The following is a 20,373-nucleotide window of genomic DNA, read 5'->3' on the forward strand; positions in this document are numbered from 1 at the left end:
GCCCGCGTACCGCAAAAAAAAAAAAAAAAAAAAAGTTTACAGTTGCTGGAGAATTAGTAGTTTTAGAATACTAACTCCAGGACTACATTTTCTATGTATTACCTATGCCATATTTTTATAGTTGGCACACAAGCATTTTGTATATGCCATAAGTGCATTTATTACACACTAACTACAGAAAAAAATATAAGGACATATTTGCAATATATATAAACTAGACCTGGCATGCCATGGGGGCTCAATAAAACTTTTTTGAAATGTACTGAAGTGGTGTATGCCACATAATGAATTACAAGTCAGATTCCATTTCTACAAAAAAATACCAAAAAAACAATACAACACAATGGTTTCAAGAGTGGTAATAAGACCAAACAAAGCCTTTGGATTCAGATAAACCTGGGTTCAAATCTCAGCTGCAATACTTTATAGCTGGCAAAGTTATTTAAACTGTTTGTGTTTCCTCATCTGTAAAATAGAAATGATACCTACCTCATAAGGTTGTAGTGCTGATGAAATGGCAGTTATAATTTCTATTTAATGTGACTGCCAAAATCTCACAAGCAGTCCAGTCCATTTTTTCCCAAGTCCTAGACCAAATCAATCCAAATCTCTGGAGGATGAGACAAAGGCCTGCATACTTTTTATAGTTTTACAAGTGATTACCACTAGCACTCTCTTCTAGAAATCACTGTCCTAGAGCCTTATTAACAAAGCTTTACCTAAATCCCAGGTAAGGAACCATCACAAAGATGAAAGAGAGTTAAGACATCCTTTGGCTTAGTTCCAATCTTCTAAGAAAGACCTTTACCCAAAATTCCTTTTACAGGGAAGAGAACCATAATGCAAACTTCCAGTTTAAAATCCTTTCCAAAGCCAGGAAATTTAATTCCACACTGAAATTTTATATCAAAATGAGGTATACCTTAGCCTCGTTGTATTCATTATTGAATAGTTTTAATACTGAATACTTTAAATAATGTATAGATGAACAGTGTACCCAAGGATGTATACCATAACGATATGCAACTTCTCTTATTTCTGTTATCTTTCTTAAAATTAAGTTTAAGTTTACAATTTAAATCCATTCACGCTTCACTTAAACTTTCCCAATAAATTTTTTATTCAACACATACATTTTAAAATGTGCATCTCACAAGCATTCTTACTAAAGACTGAAGACTTGTAAAGCAAATTCAGCATTCCAGAAGCAAACCTGAAATCCTAATAACTAAGTAGCCCAATAAAACATTTTAGAGAAATATACAGAGCAAAAATACACAATCATGAACATTTTATTCCAAAAGAATCAGTGTGAAATAATAAAAATTCCTGGAAAAAAATTAAGAGTCTAGAAACACTGCAGAACTTCAAAAAAAAGCAAACAAAAAAAGTTTAGAATGGCTACATCAGAACTAATATGCCAACTGTAGATAAACTGAAAGCAAGCAAGCAAAATGAATCTTCCTTAAAAGACTTCGGTCAAGAAGAGAATTAGAAGGGAAAGCAAGGGCTAGGGTAGACAATATAGATAGACCTCACTGTTGTATAGATTTTTTACTAATTTAGACACAAGACATTTTTCAGCTACTTACACCAGTGAAACTTATGAATGACTAATGCAATTGCTAACTTGAAAAGTGTTTAAATTCAAGCTTTTCTATCACAGTACAAAGGTTATAAACACTGTATCAGGGACTGGTGAAATATTATTTAGTGAGCCCAAGCCTCAATGCATTAGTAAATGCAATTTTTAAAATAAATGCCTCACACCGAATAATAAGTTTGCACATGGTGTAGTAGAAGTTGTACATCAATAGAACTCTATACATCCCAGATATTTTAAAGCAGACTACACACACAAAAAAGCAATTTTTACTTTAGCTTTTTAAATGTTATATTTTTAAGAGCCCAATAGTATATCAAAGCACTAAAACACTGAATTGACTAACAGGTGTTAATTTATAATTAACTTTCTCAAGACTTGGTAAAGTGTCAAAATATGTTTCTTACTTCTCAAAAGTTTAACTTTCCCAACTTTGTAGAGACAAATAAAAGTCGACTGGTTCAAAATCAAACTGACGATATACATATTTGTTTGAGGACACCCTTTTTAAGCTAATCCAATCTTCCTTCTTTCAACACTGCATTTCCCTAACCATTCACCCCAGGCATATATGACATGTATGTCAGCGAACAATACTACTTACATTCTAAATATATACCAGTCTGAAGAACAGGTGCAACACTATTTAGATGCATGCCTTTTTTCTTCTAAGCCAAAATTTGCCTTAGAAAGTGATTTTAAAATAAACACAAACACCCAAAAGAGTTGAACAATACTTTTAAAAAGATGTAGTCCTTCTGAAATACAAGACGTAAGTCCTTAAAACACCAACAATCTTCCAAAAGTTAGGTAAACCAACCTATCAAAGTTTCACCTTAAGACTGAGTCCGGCTCAATTATGAAGGATCCTGAGGATATTTAACTTTGCTTCCCCTGCGTGAGTTGGTAACGTGAGACAAGTACGCTTTACTCCAAGTTAATATTAAATCTTCATAAAGACGGCACAGATATTCTGGTTTGGCTTTTTATGTGTAAAGAAGGGGATGGAGAACGGCGAAGGGTATTCGAAAAAGAAAAATTCAGTACAGAGAAGCGTTGATGAGTCAATCACTAAGAACTCAAAGGAATCTAAGTGAATAAGGCAGCATCCCAGGTAAGAAGGTACTTAAAGTTGGCGGTAGGAAATGAAAACTTCACAGGTCAGCCGCAAGCCATTGTGCTCGGTAGCAGCCCTGGAAAGAAGCGTGGCTGTCAAGGAGTAAGGGTTATCAACTCCGGGGGAGGGGGGCAGACATGCCAAATCGGAAAAGGGGGGTGATCCGGGTAAAGGTGGTAAAATGCCCGTCCCAATCCCTCTCCTCCGGTTCTCCATCTCAAGAGGCACAAACAAGAGCAAGCTCAGTGCCCCACAGCCCCTCGCCGGACTCTCTCCCACAGAGAGGAACTCGGCCCCAAGCCCCGGAGACCCGCGCAGGCCGCCTCCGGAGGAGCCCCCGCAGACGCCATACTAAAAGCCAAAATGGCTGCCCGAAGGAAGCCCGCACCGCGCAGCTAGTGAGGGCTGGGTAACAAGCTTCTGCGGGAAGGGGGGAGGGGGGCTAGAGGAAGAGCCGTCGCCAGGACCATCGCCCCCTCGAGCCGCACAGGTAGGTTTCTCTCGGCCTCCCAAGGCCTCGAGCTCCAACTGAGGGGAGTCCCGGCCCCACCCCCCCACCCCCCGGTCGGGAACCCCGCCGCCGCAGCCGTCCCGCACACCGACCCCAGCGAGGTACCTGCAGTTCGGCCCGCTCCACCTCCCAGTGCGCCCGCTCCATCTCGAACCGAGCCCACTCGTGCTGGATGTAGTGCAGGATCCCTGGGATAGTGTACTGCTGCGGCCGGGACAGCTCTGGGCCTGCCGCGGGACCCGCTCCCTCGGCGGCCGGAGCACCCCCACCGCCCGCCGCTCCATTCCCCCCGGGCGAAAGGCTCATGTTCCCCCCAGGTCCCTGCTGCTGCCGTGCAGGGGCCGCCATCCCGGGGCCGCCACCACCACCTCCGGCGAGCTCGTCCATTGTGTGTGGGGCCCCGGCCGGGGCGCAGGGCGAGACGCCGACCGCTGGGGGAAGGGCCGGGGAGGGTGGCCCCGCGCTGGCGGCGGGGCGGAGGCCGGCTGGGAGAGGGGCGGGGAGGGGGTTGTTGCTGAATGCCTGCCGTAGGTCAGAGGAGGGAGCTGCCGGCCGCCGCCATTACAGTCCCTCCTCCATCTGCCAGTTTCACTCACTCACTTTAGGGGAAGGGGGGGCCGCGGCGGGAGGGGGAAGGGGGGCAGGGTTGGGAAGGAGAGAGACGTAGGGCCGCCGCTCCCGCGCAGCATGCCGGGTAGAGAACGCCACTGCCGCCGCTCGCCTACTAGCCAAATAGAGTCCGGCCTCACCCTACGCAGGCGTACTGAGGACGCAGTCGGCTTGCCGTTAGAGGCGGGGAAGGAGATTCGGCCCCGCCCCTAGGCCCGCCCCGCAGGCTCGCTGCGGGATTCTGGCGGTGGAGTCCGGACGGTGGGCCATCGAATCCAATCTTTGGAAGAGAGTTGGTCTCTGCCTTCCCAGGAATCCGTATCCCTCTCTCAGTCAGTCCCCAGCGCCGTTCCCTACCCAAAGGTCTCAGCGGCGCGCCTGCCTTTGGAGCTGGGTTTTAACCTGGTTGGTCGCTCTGGCCGGCCGCAGCCGGTCCCGGATTCCTGACGTTTCTTTTGCATTCCTTGCGTGTTTTCATGCAGTCCCAGAGGGTCGGGCCTCTTTCTCTGCCTGTCACTCTCTCTTTCTCTGGTTTCCTAGCACCAGGCAGTTCCCGGGGCTTTGGGGACGTTCTCTTTTGGCAAAGAGCCCAGATCGTCCCGGACGTGGAGACTGATTTTCTGTCTCTGGGCTTTGCTCCCAATTCTGTGCTCCCTGTCGCGCGTGGCAACTTGTACAGCTTTGCCTCCCGTCTTTCCTATTCTGGGGTGGGTTGTGTTTGGGGAGTTTGACAGGGGAGCAGTAGCGATTGTTTTCATTTTTTGGGGGGAGAAGAGAAGGTGAAAATCTTTAGATCTTGATAGTGGGCAGAGGGAGAAAGAAAACTGGAGGGGACTGGTTAAACTAACAATTTGATATTTTAGAAGTGAATGAGCTCACAAATATTGTCATTCATAGCAGAATCTTTTGATGGAAATAGAAAATAAGAGCATTGTGAAGACAATTTAAAACCCTAGATGAACGGCTAAAAATGTTTTCCTGGGTTGTTTTAGTGAATGTAATATACACATAAAAGACAAGGTTAATCTTTTAAGTACCGTAGTGTGTGTGTTTATGTGCTTAGGTTGCACGGAAACATCCTTAATGAACTAGTAAGTTTCTAAAAGTTAATGTAGCTAATAACCATTTGGTCAAAAAATAGGACAAAAATGATATTTAACAACAATAAGGAAAAAAGATTCATTAATTACAGCTATGCAGGAAAATCGCATATAACATTTATTGCATTCAAATTTTTCGCTTCTCTACTACCAATAAAATTTTCACTATGGAATATACACGACCACTCGGTGTAATTTCCAAGAGATAAAGTAGTACATCTTATTTTATCATGTCTGCTTTACTGTTATTATAGTTTAACGGAGAGCGGATTGGACTTGTTACCCATGCTGCCATGTTTTATTTACATATGAAATGATGTCTGAGGTCGCAGAATTATTAAGAACTATTTCTCCATTTCATAGCAACCAACATACAACCAGCTCATTCAATCTTGTTCATTTGCGAGGGGCCTCAGAGCACGTAAAAAGTTCAAAAATTCTGTACTGCCTCAAGACCCATATACATCAAGAAAAATTTGTGAGAGGGTGTGACTGATCTCCCTTACGTTGGCATCAAAAGAAGAGGAGCATACCCACTAATATTTCCTGCTGGTACGTCAAGTTCAAGTAAAGACTGGATTTATAATCCTTTTTCCTCCCCACTCACCTTCAAAAAAACCCAAACTCTGCTCTTCTATTACCTATCATATTAAGTGGCACCACATTCAAACCTGAGGCCTGGCAGTCATTCTAGTACCTTTCCTTCACTTGGTCCCCTCATCCAATCCCTTTCTCAGTAATATCTTTTATATCTATTCCATATCGTCATACATGTCTTAATTTAAACCTTCCCACCTTTACTGTTCCCCCGCCTTCCACTACCACTGATGCCTGAGTGGTCTTCAAAAGTCAGATCTGATCCTATCATTCCCTGCTTAAAATATATTAATGATCACCAGACTTACAATAAAGCCCAAATTTTAGCATAGTATATAAAAGTCCTTATTGCCTAATTTACCATCACACCATCATGGTATCCCATTCTCTCCAGCTAATCTGCAGCACCATTTTGGGTTCCTCAAATGTGTAATGCTGTTTCATTCCACAAGAATTTAATACATGCTGTATCCAACTGGCTTTGCTTCCCTTCTTCCTTCAAAACTCATCTCAAGTATTTCTTCCTCCAAGAAGCTTTCCAGATCTGTGAATTATTTAGTATAGTATCCTAATAGTATCCCATGCTTAACTCCTAATACTTATTACATTGTATTTAAATTGTCTATATATGTACTCCTCGGTGACACTCATACTAAACACTATGAAAGCAAGACAGTCACATAACAGGTACTGCAAATATTTGCTTCACTTATTTACTTTTTTTTTTAAATTTCTGGATTGGCTACTATTTTTCAGATGCTCTGTTAGTCGCTGGTGAACCACTGTGAATCAAACAGATATAATCTCTGCCTTCACAGACTTTCCAGTCTAGTTTTAGGCAAATTACTTAGCACCAAGCACCCTTACTTCCTCAAAGTCTTATCCAGATCTGTCTCTTACACTCCCTATTTGAAGAATTCCAGTTGAACATGTCTGGATTCACTTTGTCCATGGTTTTATAAATGTCAACAGTGCAATCCTAAACCATATTCTTCCCAGATCATAGTCATTTATCTGCAGGATTGTAGCCTCCTAGAGGGGCAGGACCTATGCCCCTCTTGTTGAAAACTGTACCCCCAGTGCCTGGGACAGTGAAATCCCCAATAAATGTTTGATGAATAACTTAAATTCATACTAGACTAATATGAATATTTTTCCTTCACCTCAGTCTTTTTTTTTTACCAGTTTTTGCTACCATTGTACCAATTATCTCTTGAGGTTCAATGACCAGAACTGTCATGAGCACTAATAGTAAAAGACACCAAAATTTTCTCCTCTATTGGGAGATTATTTTTTACAGTATTGATGTCGTGCTTTGTGTACATGACTCCAAGGACAGTCTGCAGTGAGCTCCTAGAATCTTGTTCTCTGTAGGTAATGAGCTTTCCCAGGCTCACATACAACTCACCTAACTGGAATTCCCTTCCTAAACTGTGACTGAGTCATTTCCTCTTTTCAGCATCAACCTTTGAAACTTCTTGTTTGTTCTGTCCTTTCATCAATCTTGTTCATTTCTCCTCCACTCCCATTGATTCTCTCAGTTTCGATGCCTGCCTATTTATATCTTTAATCAGTTTAGAAATTTAAGGTTTTTTTTTCCCATTAGCTAATCTTAGACACCTGTGTTTTTATTCTACCTGACCAAAAAGAGACTTGTCACATTTCATGTGCATATATTATATCAACAAAAGTATGTTAAGGAATTCTAGTCTTTTAAATACATCAGAGTGGTTAACACTCAGATGCCTTCTTCCCAGTTACTGCAATACCTGATGTACAAAGTGTTTTGACCCTGACTTTGAGAACTATGTGAATTCCTTCCCAGACATCATATTATTTCATTGGTACATACTTCTCTAGGCATCTTTAACAGATTTTTCCTTTAACATACCACTATACCATTATCACACCTATAAAATTAATGGTAATTCCATTGTACAGTCATCCTACTAACAAAGAGCTCAGACTGGTTCATAATCACTGATCTAGTCATCTTTTTCCATCATCTGAAAAGATTGTGACAAGTATTCTTTCTCTATGAAGAGAGAAAGCTGAGATAAGAGTTCTGGGTAACTTCCGCAGCCCTTAGTAGAATAGGAAGTATTCCTACTCTTACATCAGTGAGTATACATGTTTATTTGGAAACAAGAAATAAAGTCTCCCTTTACAATTCTGCCTCCTTCTGTCCTGTCAATGGGTTTAATATTACTACCTCTGGCTCCCAAATCATTTGCACTTTTGAAATCATTTTTTAGGTAGTTTCAGGGTGATTCAGTCACTTGGGGAAACTACATAGTGTTTACATTTATAAATATAGAAAACAAATGAATATTAGAGCCCAGAGAAATATCTTTGAGAAGAGTTGGCATGTGTTCAAAAACCAAACGAGCAAAGTGTATAATGGAGATGGAACAGAAAAGGAGGCAGCTTTGACCTGCACTGTGGTTTAACCAGCATAATAAGATCAGGTATCTACTTTTCATTAAAGCAGTTGCTTGTGGCTAAGAAAAGTATAGAAATACATGCAGGATACCTGAACTATTCAAATAGTATATTGTGTGGAAAAGAAAAGGAATAGGACCTTCACAGATTACAGAAACATAGGCACCAAGACCTTCAGGAAACTGTGCATGCTATATAAAATTCTAGTCCAAGTTCATTCCTGAATTGTCTCCTGGGTAATATGATTCAGAAAGCAATAGGCTGTGATAATACTGTATAATAGCTAACTCATAGAGATGTCAAAATTGAAAGGGAAAAAAGAAAAAAGGATTGCCTGGAGCCAAGTCCCTCCTGAACATTGGGTAAAAGTGAACAACCAGCTCTATAAACATGAGAACCAAATGACTGGAAAATGTGACTGAATGGGAAATTGCCAAAAGTTTCCTAGGTAATAATTTAACAATCTTGGAAATGTGGTTTGTCTCCTGTTGGAGCAGCAGGGGAGAATGTTCAGAAGAATGGTACCAGACATGGACATCTTGCCTGGGAAATCTCTGCTAAAGACAGTTTCCTTTGGAAAGTGTTTTAAATTTGGCAAAAATTCACAAAACCTTATTTTTCTATGATAACATTTTTAAAGACGGTAACCTTTAGTTTTGTCTATTAATAGACCAACCTAAAGTACCTGACAATTACCCTACAAAAAAAGATTAAAGAATTATTTAGAGCATTTTTAAATAACTCCTATTGCTCCTTTTGTATTATAGCTTTCAATATAGTAATCGGATGTTGTAAATCATGTTGTGCATAAGACTTTTTATTTTTGGCCGCACAGCATGTGGTATCTCAGTTCCCCGACCAGGGATTGAACCCATGCCCCCTGCAGTAGAAGCTCCAAGTCTTAACCAGTGGACCACCAGGGAAGTCCCTAGACATTTTTTTTTTTTTAACATCTTTATTGGGGTATAATTGCTTTACAATGGTGTGTTAGTTTCTGCTTTATAACAAAGTGAATCAGTCATACATAAACATATGTTCCCATATGTCTTCCCTCTTGTAGACATTTTTATTTAACTTTTTATTTTGGATTTCAGTCATTCAAAAGTAGGAAAAAAAAGTCTAATGAATTGCCATTTTCAACAGTTATCAAGATTTTGCCATTCTTATTTCATCTATTCCCCATTTTTTCTGTGTGAGGAATTTTTTTTGACTATTAAAAAAGTTTAACAAGAAAGTTTAATATGAAAATGTACACTGCTCAATTTTTTATATGATAGTAAAACAGGCCCTTTGGAGATGGGACATGAGGAAGCAATTGATATCTTTGATGAACACAACCTTTGTTTATACTCATTCCAAGGCTTCTAACATGATGATACTATTTTCCCTTATACTGCCATTCCAGTATTGTTCTGTCACCCACCAATTGCTGTCTCTGCACATTCATCTATTGAAAGATTCATAAAGGAGTCAAATCCCCAAAGATTCCTTGGACATGTCCACCACCATTTGATTTCAGTGATAACTTCTTGTCCATACATGTTTCAACTCAGGAGGGTGAGCCTTGCTTATGGCGTCTACTCAACAAACTCAAAGATACCTTGAAATGGAATTCGTGGCCTTCCTCACACTTCCATGGCCGGCTCTCAGAATAATTTAAAGTAAATCCCAGACATCATATTATTTCATTGGTATATACATCTCTAGGTATCTAACAGATTAGGACCTTTTTATTTTCAACATACCACAATACCATTATCACACCAATAAAATTAGTGGTAATTCCATTATACAGTATAATCCCTAGTCCATTGTCAATTTTCCCCAATTATCTAAAAAAAATTTTTTTTTAAGAGTTGGTGATTTCAAATCAGGATCCAAACAAAATCTATATATTTCCTTTATTTGCTGTATCTTTAGGTCTTTTTTTATTTGTCTCCCCCCTCACCCCCACATCGTCATGCCATTTATTTGTTGAAGAGATGAGGTTATTTATCCTGCAGAATTTCCCACATTTGGCTGGTTGCATTTTTATTGTATTATTTAGCATATTCCTTTCTCCTCTGTATTGTCTGTAAACTAGGAGTTAGATCTAGAGGCTAGGTTTGATTCAGGTTTTAATTTTTTTTGGTAAAAATATTCCTACATTGGGGATGCAATGTACTTTCTATTGCATCACACCAGGCAGCACATAACGTCTAGTTGTCTCAGTTTTAGTACTGTAATGTACTAAACTTGATCAGCCTGATCTAGCTATTGTCAGCCTTAGCTAGCTAGCTAGCTGTCTTTTAACACATATATCGTGCTCTACTCTCAACAGTTTCTGCTCAGCGCGGAGTCTGTCTTTCTATTAAAGAGCTTCCACTGGATGTTGCCGAGCCTTCGGGGTCCTGATTGGGACCTTTCCTTGCACTCATTGGCAAAAGAGATCCTGCCAGATCTCCCAGTTCTCAGTGTGGTACTTAGATTCCCTCCTGAGGTTCCCATGTCAAGGAGCGGGGTGGGGGTGGGGCGCCCTTCCTTTGGATGATGACTTGGTGATTTCGGGGTTCCTTGGCTCTTTTGACCCTTACAGGACCACATTTTCAAACCTCCACTTCTGCTGGCACAGGTGTGGTTCCCCCTTTCTAGTTGCTAAGGGTAGTTAGTGTTCTGGAGTTCCAGGGGATGTTTTTCCCTTGGTTTTTGGTAAAGATGTTACTGTATAGTTTTTTCTTTTTTTCCATCCTCGTGGCTCTCACTGTTTTTTGTAAGGGAATCCCGGGAACTTCCAAAACTGCTCTGCTACTAACACCACTCCCTTGCTTCTCTGCACTCTTGGCGTTTTAAGGTTTAAATTGCCTGCTAGTTAACCTAAATTTATTTATTAGAGCCCTGCTATTGAAATAACTTATTTGATCACTGCTAAAATAATTGTGACATTTTTGCTATTCAGAGATGTGAGATATAAGTGAGTGTAAATTTAAGTATGAATAATATCCTCTGGGAACAGTTGGGCAGGCTCTTGTCTGACAACTTTACTCTCCTATTTACATTTTCAGCCAGGAGCTGTAACATGTTGCTGTACTTTACTGTGAAATTCAGTAAAGCAAAAAGTGCTCCTGGGCAAAGGGCAGCCAAGCAGTCCACCTGAAAGGCTCTGTGTTTACCCTGACACCTGATCGGAACAAGAATGATGCTAAATTCAGATACGTGTCTGAAAACTTGCCTTGGACAGCATTTGCTGGGTATGTTTTATCTATTGGAAGTAGAAAGGGAGATTAGCTGAACTCACTAAGAGAGCGAGTCAGACATAAGAATTTTGGAAGTTTAGGTCTGATTACAAATGTTAAACACACTGTAATAAATGCAGTAGTATGAGCTTTTCTGTCCTAAAGTTTCACATTATCTGATTAAGCCACTTCTTGGGCTTTAGGCTCCCTGTTGAGATCAACTGAAAGCAAATAGTCTGTTAGAATTACACCTTTTGTGATACACTCTGTGGTCAAGATTAAACCTGCCAAAATATGCACATATAGCCATTAGCCAGTGAAAGCTTCTGAATAGAGGGTACAAACTGGGTAGACCTAGATTTACTCTAGTGAATGGAGAGTGAAATTGTACGTCCATGGTCATATTACAGCCGTCACTGAATTACTGGAGTCTTGAGGCAAACCTGGAGGTAAAGAGCAGTGGGTGAGAGCACAGACACTGGAGCCTGGCTAACATGATTGAGTCCTTCCTCTGCCTTTTTACTTGGTGACCTTTGGCAAGTGACTAAGTTTTCATATCTGTGAAGTGGAGATAAAAACAGTCTCTAACTCATAAAGCTATTATGGGGATTGAATGAGTGTAGGTAAAGCGTTCGAAACAGCAGCAGCGCCTGGCTGTTTGGTAAGCACTGTGTGTTTTCTATTGTTATTATCTCTCTTCAAGAGTTGTTTTGTTGGGTTATTAGGACATCTTATCACAAAGGCTGAATAATGCCTCTCAGGTTACAGCAGCGGATTCTTTCATGACCACCATCAAATATCAGGAGCGTTAATTACTCATTTGAATTAGAGTCAGTTGTGGCCATGTAACTAACAAAAAAGATAGATCCTGTTGGTTGAGTAAACTGCTCCTCAAATTAAGGTTTAATACAGTAATTTTTGTGTTTCACTGTTTCTTTTAAAGCAATGATCTGTAAAATGGAGCCATAATTTTCTAAGTGATCTCTTCAGGACTGAAAAATGTTAATGTAGCTTTTAATACTGCTTCATTTTAACTCAAGACACACTTCATTTAATTAGGAAGATCTTAAATAATAATTTCAATATATAACTGTAGTTTTACAGTATTCTTTCCTTTTTTTTTAACATCTTTATTGGAGTATAATTATAATTGCTTTACAGTCTTGTGTTAGTTTCTGCTGTATAACAAAGTGAATCAGCTATATGCATAACGCATATCCCCATATCCCCTCCATCTTGCATCTCCCTCCCACCTTCCTTATCCCACGCCTCTACGTGGTTGCAAAGCATCAAGCTGATTTCCATGTGCTATGCAGCTGCTTCCCACTAGCTATCTGTTTTATATTTGGTAGTGTATATATGTCAGTGCTACTCTCTCACTTCGTCCCAGCTTCCCCTTCCCCCTCCCCATCTCCTCAAGTCCATTCTCTACGTCTGTGTCTTTATTCCTGTCCTGCCCCTAGGTTCATCAGAACCATTTTTTTTTTTTAGATTCCATATATATGTGTTAGCATATTGTATTTGTTTTTCTCTTTCTGACTTACTTCAGTCTGTATGACAGGCTCTAGGTCCATCCACCTCACTACAAATAACTGCTTTGTTTCTTTTTATGGCTGAGTACTATTCCATTGTATATATGTGCTACATATTCTTTATCTGTCAGTGGACACTTAGGTTGCTTCCATGTCCTGGCTATTGTAAATAGTGCTGCAATGAACATTGTGGTACATGACTCTTTTTGAATTATGGTTTTCTCAGGGTATATGCCCAGTAGTGGGATTGCTGGGTCATCTGGTAGTTCTATTTTTAGTTTTCTAAGGAACCTCCACACTGTTCTCCATAGTGGCTGTATCAATTTACATTCCCACCAACAGGGCAAGAAGGTTCCCTTTTCTCCACACCCTCTCCAGCATTTATCGTTTGTAGATTTTTTGATGATGACCATTCTGACTGGTGTGAGGTGATACCTCATTGTAGTTTTGATATGCATTTCTCTAATAATTAGTGACGTTGAGCATCCTTTCATGTGTTTGCTGGCAATCTGTATATGTTCTTTGGAGAAATGTCTATTTAGGTCTTCTGCCCATTTTTGGATTGGGTTGTTTGTTTTTTTGATATTGAGCTGCATGAGCTGCTTGTATATTTTGGAGATTAATCCTTTGTCAGTTGCTTCCTTTGCAAATATTTTCTCCCATTCTGAGGGTTGTCTTTTCATCTTGTTTATGGTTTCCTATGCTGTGCAAAAGCTTTTAAGTTTCGTTAGGTCCCATTTGATTATTTTATTTCCATTTCTCTAGGAGGTGGGTCAAAAAGGATCTTGCTGTGATTTATGTCATAGAGTATTCTGCCTATGGTTTTCTCTAAGAGTTTTATGGTGTCTGGCCTTACATTTAGGTCTTCAATCCATTTTGAGTTTACTTTTGTGTATGGTGTTAGGGAATGTTCTAATTTCATTCTTTTACATGTAGCTGTCCAGTTTTCCCAGCACCACTTATTGTCTTTTCTCCATTGTATACGCTTGCCTCCTTTATCAAAGATAAAGTGACCATGTGTGTGTGGGTTTATCTCTGGGCCTTCTATCCTGTTCCATTGATCTATATTTCTGATTTTATGCCAGTACCATACTGTCTTGATTACTGTAGCTTTTAGTATAGTTTGAAGTCTGGGAGCCTGATTCCTCCAGCTCTGTTTTTCTTTCTCAAGATTGCTTTGGCTATTTGGGGTCTTTTGTGTTTCCATACAAATTGTGAAATTTTTTGTTCTAGTTCTGTGAAAAATGCCATTGGCGTTTGATAGGGATTGCACAGAATCTGTAGATTGCTTTGGGTAGTATAGTCATTTTCACAATGTTTGTTCTTCCAATCCAAGAACATGGTATATCACTCCATCTGTTTCTATCATCTTTAATTTCTTTCATCAGTGTCTTACAGTTTTCTGCATACAGGTCTTTGTCTCCTTAGGTAGGTTTATTCCTAGATATTTTATTGTTTTTGTTTCAGTGGTAAATGGCAGTGTTTCCTTAATTTCTTTTTCAGATTTTTCATCATTAGTGTATAGGAATGCAAGAGATTTCTGTGCGTTAATTTTGTATCCTGCTGCTACTCTACCAAATTCATTGATTAGCTCTAGGTGTTTTCTGGTAGCATCTTTAGGATTCTCTATGTATAGTATCATGTCATCTGCAAACAGTGACAGTTTTACTTCTTCTTTTCCGATTTGTATTCCTTTTATTTCTTTTTCTTCTCTGACTGCTGTGGCTAAAACTTCCAAATCTATGTTGAATAATAGTGGTGAGAGTGGGCAACCTTGTCTTGTTCCTGATCTTAGTGGAAATGGTTTCAGTTTTTCACCATTGAGAATGATGTTGGCTGTGGGTTTGTCATATATGGCCTTTATTATGTTGAGGCAGGTTCCCTCTATGCCTACTTTCTGGAGAGTTTTTATCATAAATGGATGTTGATTTTGTCAAAAGCTTTTTCTGCATCTATTGAGACTATCATATGGTTTTTATCCTTCAATTTGTTAATATGCTGTATCACATTGATTGATTTGCATATACTGAAGAATCCTTGCATTCCTGGGATAAACCCCACTTGATCATGGTGTATGATCCTTTTAATGTGTTGTTGGATTCTGTTTGCTAGTATTTTGTTGAGGATTTTTGCATCTATGTTCATCAGAGATATTGGCCTGCAGTTTTCTTTTTTGTGACATCTTTGCCTGGTCTTGGTATCAGAGTGATTGTGGCTTCATAGAATGAGTTAGGGAGTGTTCCTCCTCTGCTATATTTTGGAAGACTTTGAAAAGGATAGGTGTTAGCTCTTCTGTAAATGTGTGATAGAATTCGCCTGTGAAGCCTCCTGGTCCTGGGCTTTTGTTTGTTGGAAGTTCTTTTTTTTTTTTTTTTTTTTTTTTTGTGGTACGCGGGCCTCTCACTGTTGTGGCCTCTCCCGTTGCAGAGCACAGGCTCCGGACGCACAGACTCAGCAGCCATGGCTAATGGGCCCAGCAGCTCCATGGCATGTGGGATCTTCCCAGATTGGGGCATGAACCTGTATCCCCTGCATCGGCAGGTGGACTCTCAACCACTGCGCCACCAGGGAAGCCCCTGTTGGAAGATTTTTAATCACAGTTTCAATTTCAGTGCTTGTGATTGGTCTTGTTTATATTTTGTTTCTTCCTGGTTCCGTCTTGGAAGGTTGTGCTTTTCTAAGAATTTGTTCATTTCTTCCGGGTTGTCCATTTTATTGGCATAGAGTTGCTTGTAGTAATCGCTCATGATCCTTTGTATTTCTGCAATGTCAGTTGTTACTTCTCCTTTTTCATTTATAATTCTATTGACTTGAGTCTTCTCCCTTTTTTTCTTGATGAGTCTGGCTGATGGTTTATCAATTTTGTTTATCTTCTCAAAGAACCAGCTTTTAATTTTATAGATCTTTGCTATTGTTTCCTTCATTTCTTTTTCATTGATTTCTGATCTGATTTTTATTATTTCTTTCCTCCTGCTAACTTTGGGGTTTTTTTGTTCTCCTTTCTCTAATTGCTTTAGGTGTAAGTTTAGGTTGTTTATTTGAGGTTTTTCTTGTTTCTTGAGGTAGGATTGTATTGCTATAAACTTCCCTCTTAGAACTGCTTTTGCTGCATCCCATTGGTTTTGGGTTGTCATCTTTTCATTGTCATTTGTTTCTAGGTATTTTTTGATTTCCTCTTTGATTTCTTCAGTGATCTCTTGGTTATTAAGTAGCATATTGCTTAGCCTTTATGTGTTTGTATTTTTTAGTTCTTTTCCTGTAATTGATATCTAGTCCCATAGTGTTATGGTTAGAAGAGATACTTGATACAATTTCAATTTTCTTAAATTTACCAAGGCTTGATTTGTGACCTAAGATACGGTCTATCCTGAAGAATGTTCCATGAGCACGTGAGAAGAAAGTGTATTCTGTTTTTGGATGGAATGTCCTGTAAATATCAATTAAGTCCATCTTGTTTAATGTGTCATTTAAAGTTTTTGTTTCCTTATTTATTTTCATTTTGGATGATCTGTCCACTGGTGAAAGTGGGGTGTTAAAGTCCCCTAGTATTATTGTATTACTGTCAATTTCCCCTTTCATGGCTCTTAGCATTTGCCTTATATACTGAGGTGCTCCTGTGTTGGGTGCATAAATATTTATGATTGTTATATCTTCTTCTTGAATTTCTCCCTTGATCCTTATGTAGTGTCCTTCTTTTTCTCTTGTAATAAATAGTCTTTATTTTAAAGTCTATTTTGTCTGATATGAGAATTGCTACTCCAGCTTTCTTTTGATTTCCATCTGCATGGAATATCTTTTTCCATCCCCTCATTTTCAGTCTGTATGTGTCCCTTGGTCTGAAGTGGGTCTCTTGTAGACAGCATATAGATGGGTCTTGTTTTTGTATCTATTCAGCCAGTCTGTGTCTTTTGGTTGGAGCATTTAATCCATTTACATTTAAGGTAATTATCGATATGTATGTTCCTATTACCATTTTCTTAATTTTTGGGGGTTTGTTTTTGTAGGTCTTTTCCTTCTCTTGTGTTTCCTGCCTAGAGAAGTTCCTTTAGCATGTGTTGTAAAGCTGGTTTGGTGGTGCTGAATACTTTTAACTTTTGCTTATCTGTAAAGGTTTTAATTTCTCCATCGAATCTAAATGAGATCCTTGCTGAGTAGAGTAATCTTGGTTGTAGGCTTTTCCCTTTCATCAGTTTAAATATGTCCTGCCACTCCCTTCTGGCTTGCAGAATTTCTGCTGAAAGATCAGCTGTTAACCTTGTGGAGACTACCTTGTATGTTATTTGTTGCTTTTCCCTTGTGGCTTTTAATATTTTTTCTTTGTATTTAATTTTTGATAGTTTGATTAATATGTGTCTTGGTGTGTTTCTCCTTGGGTTTATCCTGTATGGGACTCTCTGTGCTTCCTGGACTTGATTGACTATTTTCCTTTCCCATGTTAGAGAAGTTTTTGACTATAATCTTTTCAAATATTTTTCAGACCCTTTCTTTTTCTCTTCTTCTTCTGGGACCCCTATCATTCGAATGTTGGTGCGTTTAATGTTGTTCCAGAGGTCTCTGAGACTGTCCTCAATTCTTCTCATTCTTTTTTCTTTCTTCTGCTCCCTGGCAGTTATTGCTACCATTTTATCTTCCAGCTCACTTATCCATTCTTCTGCCTCAGTTATTCTGTTATTGATTCCTTCTAGGGTATTTTCAGTTTCAATAATTGTGTTGTTCATCACTGTTTGTTTGCTCTGTAGTTCTTCTAGATCCTTGTTACATGTTTCTTGTATTTTCTCCATTCTGTGTCCAAGATTTTGGATCATCTTTAGTATCATTACTCTGAGTTATTTTTCAGGTAGGTTGCCTATCTCGTCTTCATTTATTTGGTCTTGTAGGTTTTTACCTTGCTCCTTTATCTGTAACATTTTTTTTTGTCGTTTCATTTTTTTTTTTTTTTAAGGGTGGTGCTGTTTTCCTGCCTCACTGGTTGTTTGGCCTGAGATGTGCAGCACTGGAGTTTACAGGTAGTTGGATAGAGCTGGGTCTTGGTGCTGAGGTGAGGACCTATGGGAGTCATCACTCCGATTGGTATTCCCTGGGGTTTGAGGTTCTCTATTAGTCCAGCAGTTTGGACTTGGAGTTCCTACCACAGGAGCTTGGGCCCGACCTCCAGCCTGGGAGCCACGATCCCACAAGCCTTGTGGCACAGCAAAAAAAAAAGGAAGGAAGAAAGAAAGAAAGGAGCAGTACAATATCAAAGAATTTAAACAAAATAAAATTAGAAAGATAAAAATATATTAGGAAAAATAAAATATCGTTGAAACAACTGCAACAAGGTAAAATACAACCATAACAGAAAAAGAAAAAAATAAAAGGAGAGTTGGGAACAAGCCAAAAGGAGAGAAGAATAACAAAGTATAAAGAATAAAATAAAATTAGAAAAATAAAAGATTTATTATGAAAAATAAAAGTATAAAAGAATCAATAACAATGAATCAACAAGATAAAACAGAACCGCAATCTAAAAGAGGAAAAAGAAAAGAAAAAAAAAAAGCCTTGGCTATGGGGACGGAGTTTAGGCAGGGGGTGGAACTTAGGCAGGGGCGGGGTTTAGGGTGGGGTGGGACCTAGGCAGGTGGGGGTGGTGACGTTTGAGCGTGGGGTGTGGCCTAGGCAGGTTATGTTCAAGCGTGGGGCAGGGCCTCTGCTTAGGACCTGCACAGAAGGGGAGAGGCAGATGTCAAAACAAGGGCCTCTGGAGTGTGGAGTTCTGGAGTTTGGAGGCAGTGCCCTGGGTGGAGGTGTAGGGGCGGGGCTTGGGCTCTGCACGTCAGGAGGGAGACTCCGAGGGCGCAGGATTAGGCCTGGGAGCCCAAAAGGGTTCCCAGAGCCTAAGTGGACAGGGAAAGCATTGGCAGCGTTCTCTTCCGTTCCTTTTCACCCTTCCCACACTGTCTGCCCCAGGGTCACCCTGGTTGCTGCTGGACCCGTAACCATAGATGGGTTCCACTGTGTGTAGGAACTCCTCCCCTCCCGCAGCCCCCCCTCAGGGGGGCCAGTCCCATAGGTCTGGACTTTACTTGTGCTCCTCCTTCCCACCCTCCCACTCCCTCAGGACCTGCGCAGCTGGAGGGTGCCTAGGTGGGCAGAGGATCAGGCCTGGGCTACCAGCAGGTTCCTGGGGGCTCAAGTGGGCAGGGAAACCTGGCCACTCTCCCTTTTGATCCTCTGCCCTCCCAGTGGTTCCCCAATTTCCCCTTGGGACGTGGGATCCCTTCCCCTCCCCCAGCTGCCCTTCAGAGGTGCCAGTCCCATCCCGACAACACTCCTCCTCCCCCTCACTCCCCCCACGGCCCTCATCCAACCTGGTTGCTGGGGGTTCCTCCCATCCTCTTAGGTGTCTGTGGTCCCTCACCGGCGCCTGGTAGATGCCCTAGTTGTGAGGAGATGCAAATTCCGCGTCCTCCTAGTACACCATCTTGATTTCACCCCCCTGTAGTAGTATTTTCTTACACATTTTTTGGGAAAAATTCTACATGGTTACTAATTTTTTCCCCCAGGTAATGTGAACACTAAAGTAAAAGACCGTGTAATGTTGAAACAAGTTAATTGTCGGTAAACTATGGAGTGATGGTTTTATAGAAACATTTTCCATAATTTGGGTATTACATTTTAATTTATAGTCAACTTTTTTTTTTTTTTTTTTTGCGGTACGCGGGCCTCGCACTGTTGTGGCCTCTCCCGTTGCGGAGCAACAGGCTCCGGATGCGCAGGCTCAGCGGCCATGGCTCACGGGCCCAGCAGCTCCGCGGCATGTGGGATCTTCCCGGACGGGGGCACGAACTCATGTCCCCTGCATCGGCAGGCGGACTCTCTACCACTGTGCCACCAGGGAAGCCCCTATAGTCAACTTTTTTATAGACTTTATACTTCTATAGACTTTTTTTTTTTTTTTTGGCCACGTGGCATGTGGGATCTTAGTTCTCCAACCAGGGATCAAACCCGTGTCGCCTGCAGTGGAAGCGCAGAGTCTTAACCACTGGACCACTAGGGAAGTCTATAGACTTTTGTATAAAGTGAGATACCTCTGAATCCCAGTTGGGGTTTGTTTGTTTGTTTCTTCTTTGTTTGACATAAAACTATAGGAGCCATTAGCAAATCAAATTTTAATTCTCAACTCCTCTAGTTTGATTTGAATTTAAAAATCTGTAACATTGTATTTGACCCTGTAAGAGTGCTTACAGGCTTATCACTTGAGTCCTAGTGCAAAGCTATTAGAAGATCACTACTCTTCGGAAGAGGGAAAAAATATGAGAATAATCTATCTCCGTAGTCTTTCACAGTTTTCACTGGAAATCAGATGTCCAACAAGAATTGACAAAACCTAATTTAAGAAATACAGAGTTGAGACTTCCCTGGTGTTCCAGTGGGTAAGACTATGCACTCCCAGTGCAGAGGGCCTGGATTCAATCCCTGGTTGGGGAGCTAGATCCCGCATGCATGCCACAACTAAGAGTTCGCATGCCACAACTAAGAAGCCCACGTGCCACAACTAAAAGATCCTTTGTGCCACTGTAACTAAGACTCAGCACAGCCTAAATAAATAAATAAATAAATAAATAAATAAATAAAATATTAAAGAAAAAAAGAAATACAGGGTTAAATTTA

The 20,373-nt window shown here is 40.5% G+C and overlaps 2 protein-coding genes and 1 pseudogene across 22 annotated transcripts in view; 1 reads left to right on the forward strand and 2 right to left on the reverse strand.

The window, feature by feature from the left end:
* Positions 1-3,848, reverse strand: part of STRN3 (striatin 3) — a 114,074-nt gene extending 110,226 nt beyond the window's left edge. For 2 of the 5 annotated variants that reach the window (XM_033409925.2, XM_004282138.3), the window contains exon 1: positions 3,337-3,846. In XM_033409925.2, coding sequence (XP_033265816.1) covers positions 3,337-3,618 — 282 coding nt within the window. In that variant the 5' untranslated portion in view covers positions 3,619-3,846. Of the gene's footprint in view, positions 1-3,336 lie in introns of all 5 variants that reach the window. The other 3 variants (XM_033409924.2, XM_033409926.2, XM_004282139.4) reach the window with 3 other exon arrangements.
* The window catches only part of AP4S1 (adaptor related protein complex 4 subunit sigma 1), an 82,993-nt gene continuing 65,513 nt past the window's right edge, over positions 2,894-20,373 (forward strand). For 5 of the 17 annotated variants that reach the window (XR_004478255.2, XM_033409939.2, XM_033409938.2 and 2 more), the window contains exon 1: positions 2,898-3,210. The gene's annotated coding sequence lies outside the window, so the exon portion shown is untranslated. Of the gene's footprint in view, positions 3,211-4,005; positions 4,173-5,303; positions 5,508-11,020; positions 11,207-17,665; positions 17,762-20,373 lie in introns of those variants that run through there. The other 12 variants (XM_049706805.1, XM_049706806.1, XM_033409935.2 and 9 more) reach the window with 12 other exon arrangements.
* Positions 9,330-9,545, reverse strand: LOC117197574 (small nuclear ribonucleoprotein G-like; annotated as a pseudogene).

This window comes from Orcinus orca, chromosome 2, assembly GCF_937001465.1.
Source record: "Orcinus orca chromosome 2, mOrcOrc1.1, whole genome shotgun sequence".
Classification (NCBI taxonomy): Eukaryota; Metazoa; Chordata; class Mammalia; order Artiodactyla; family Delphinidae; genus Orcinus; species Orcinus orca.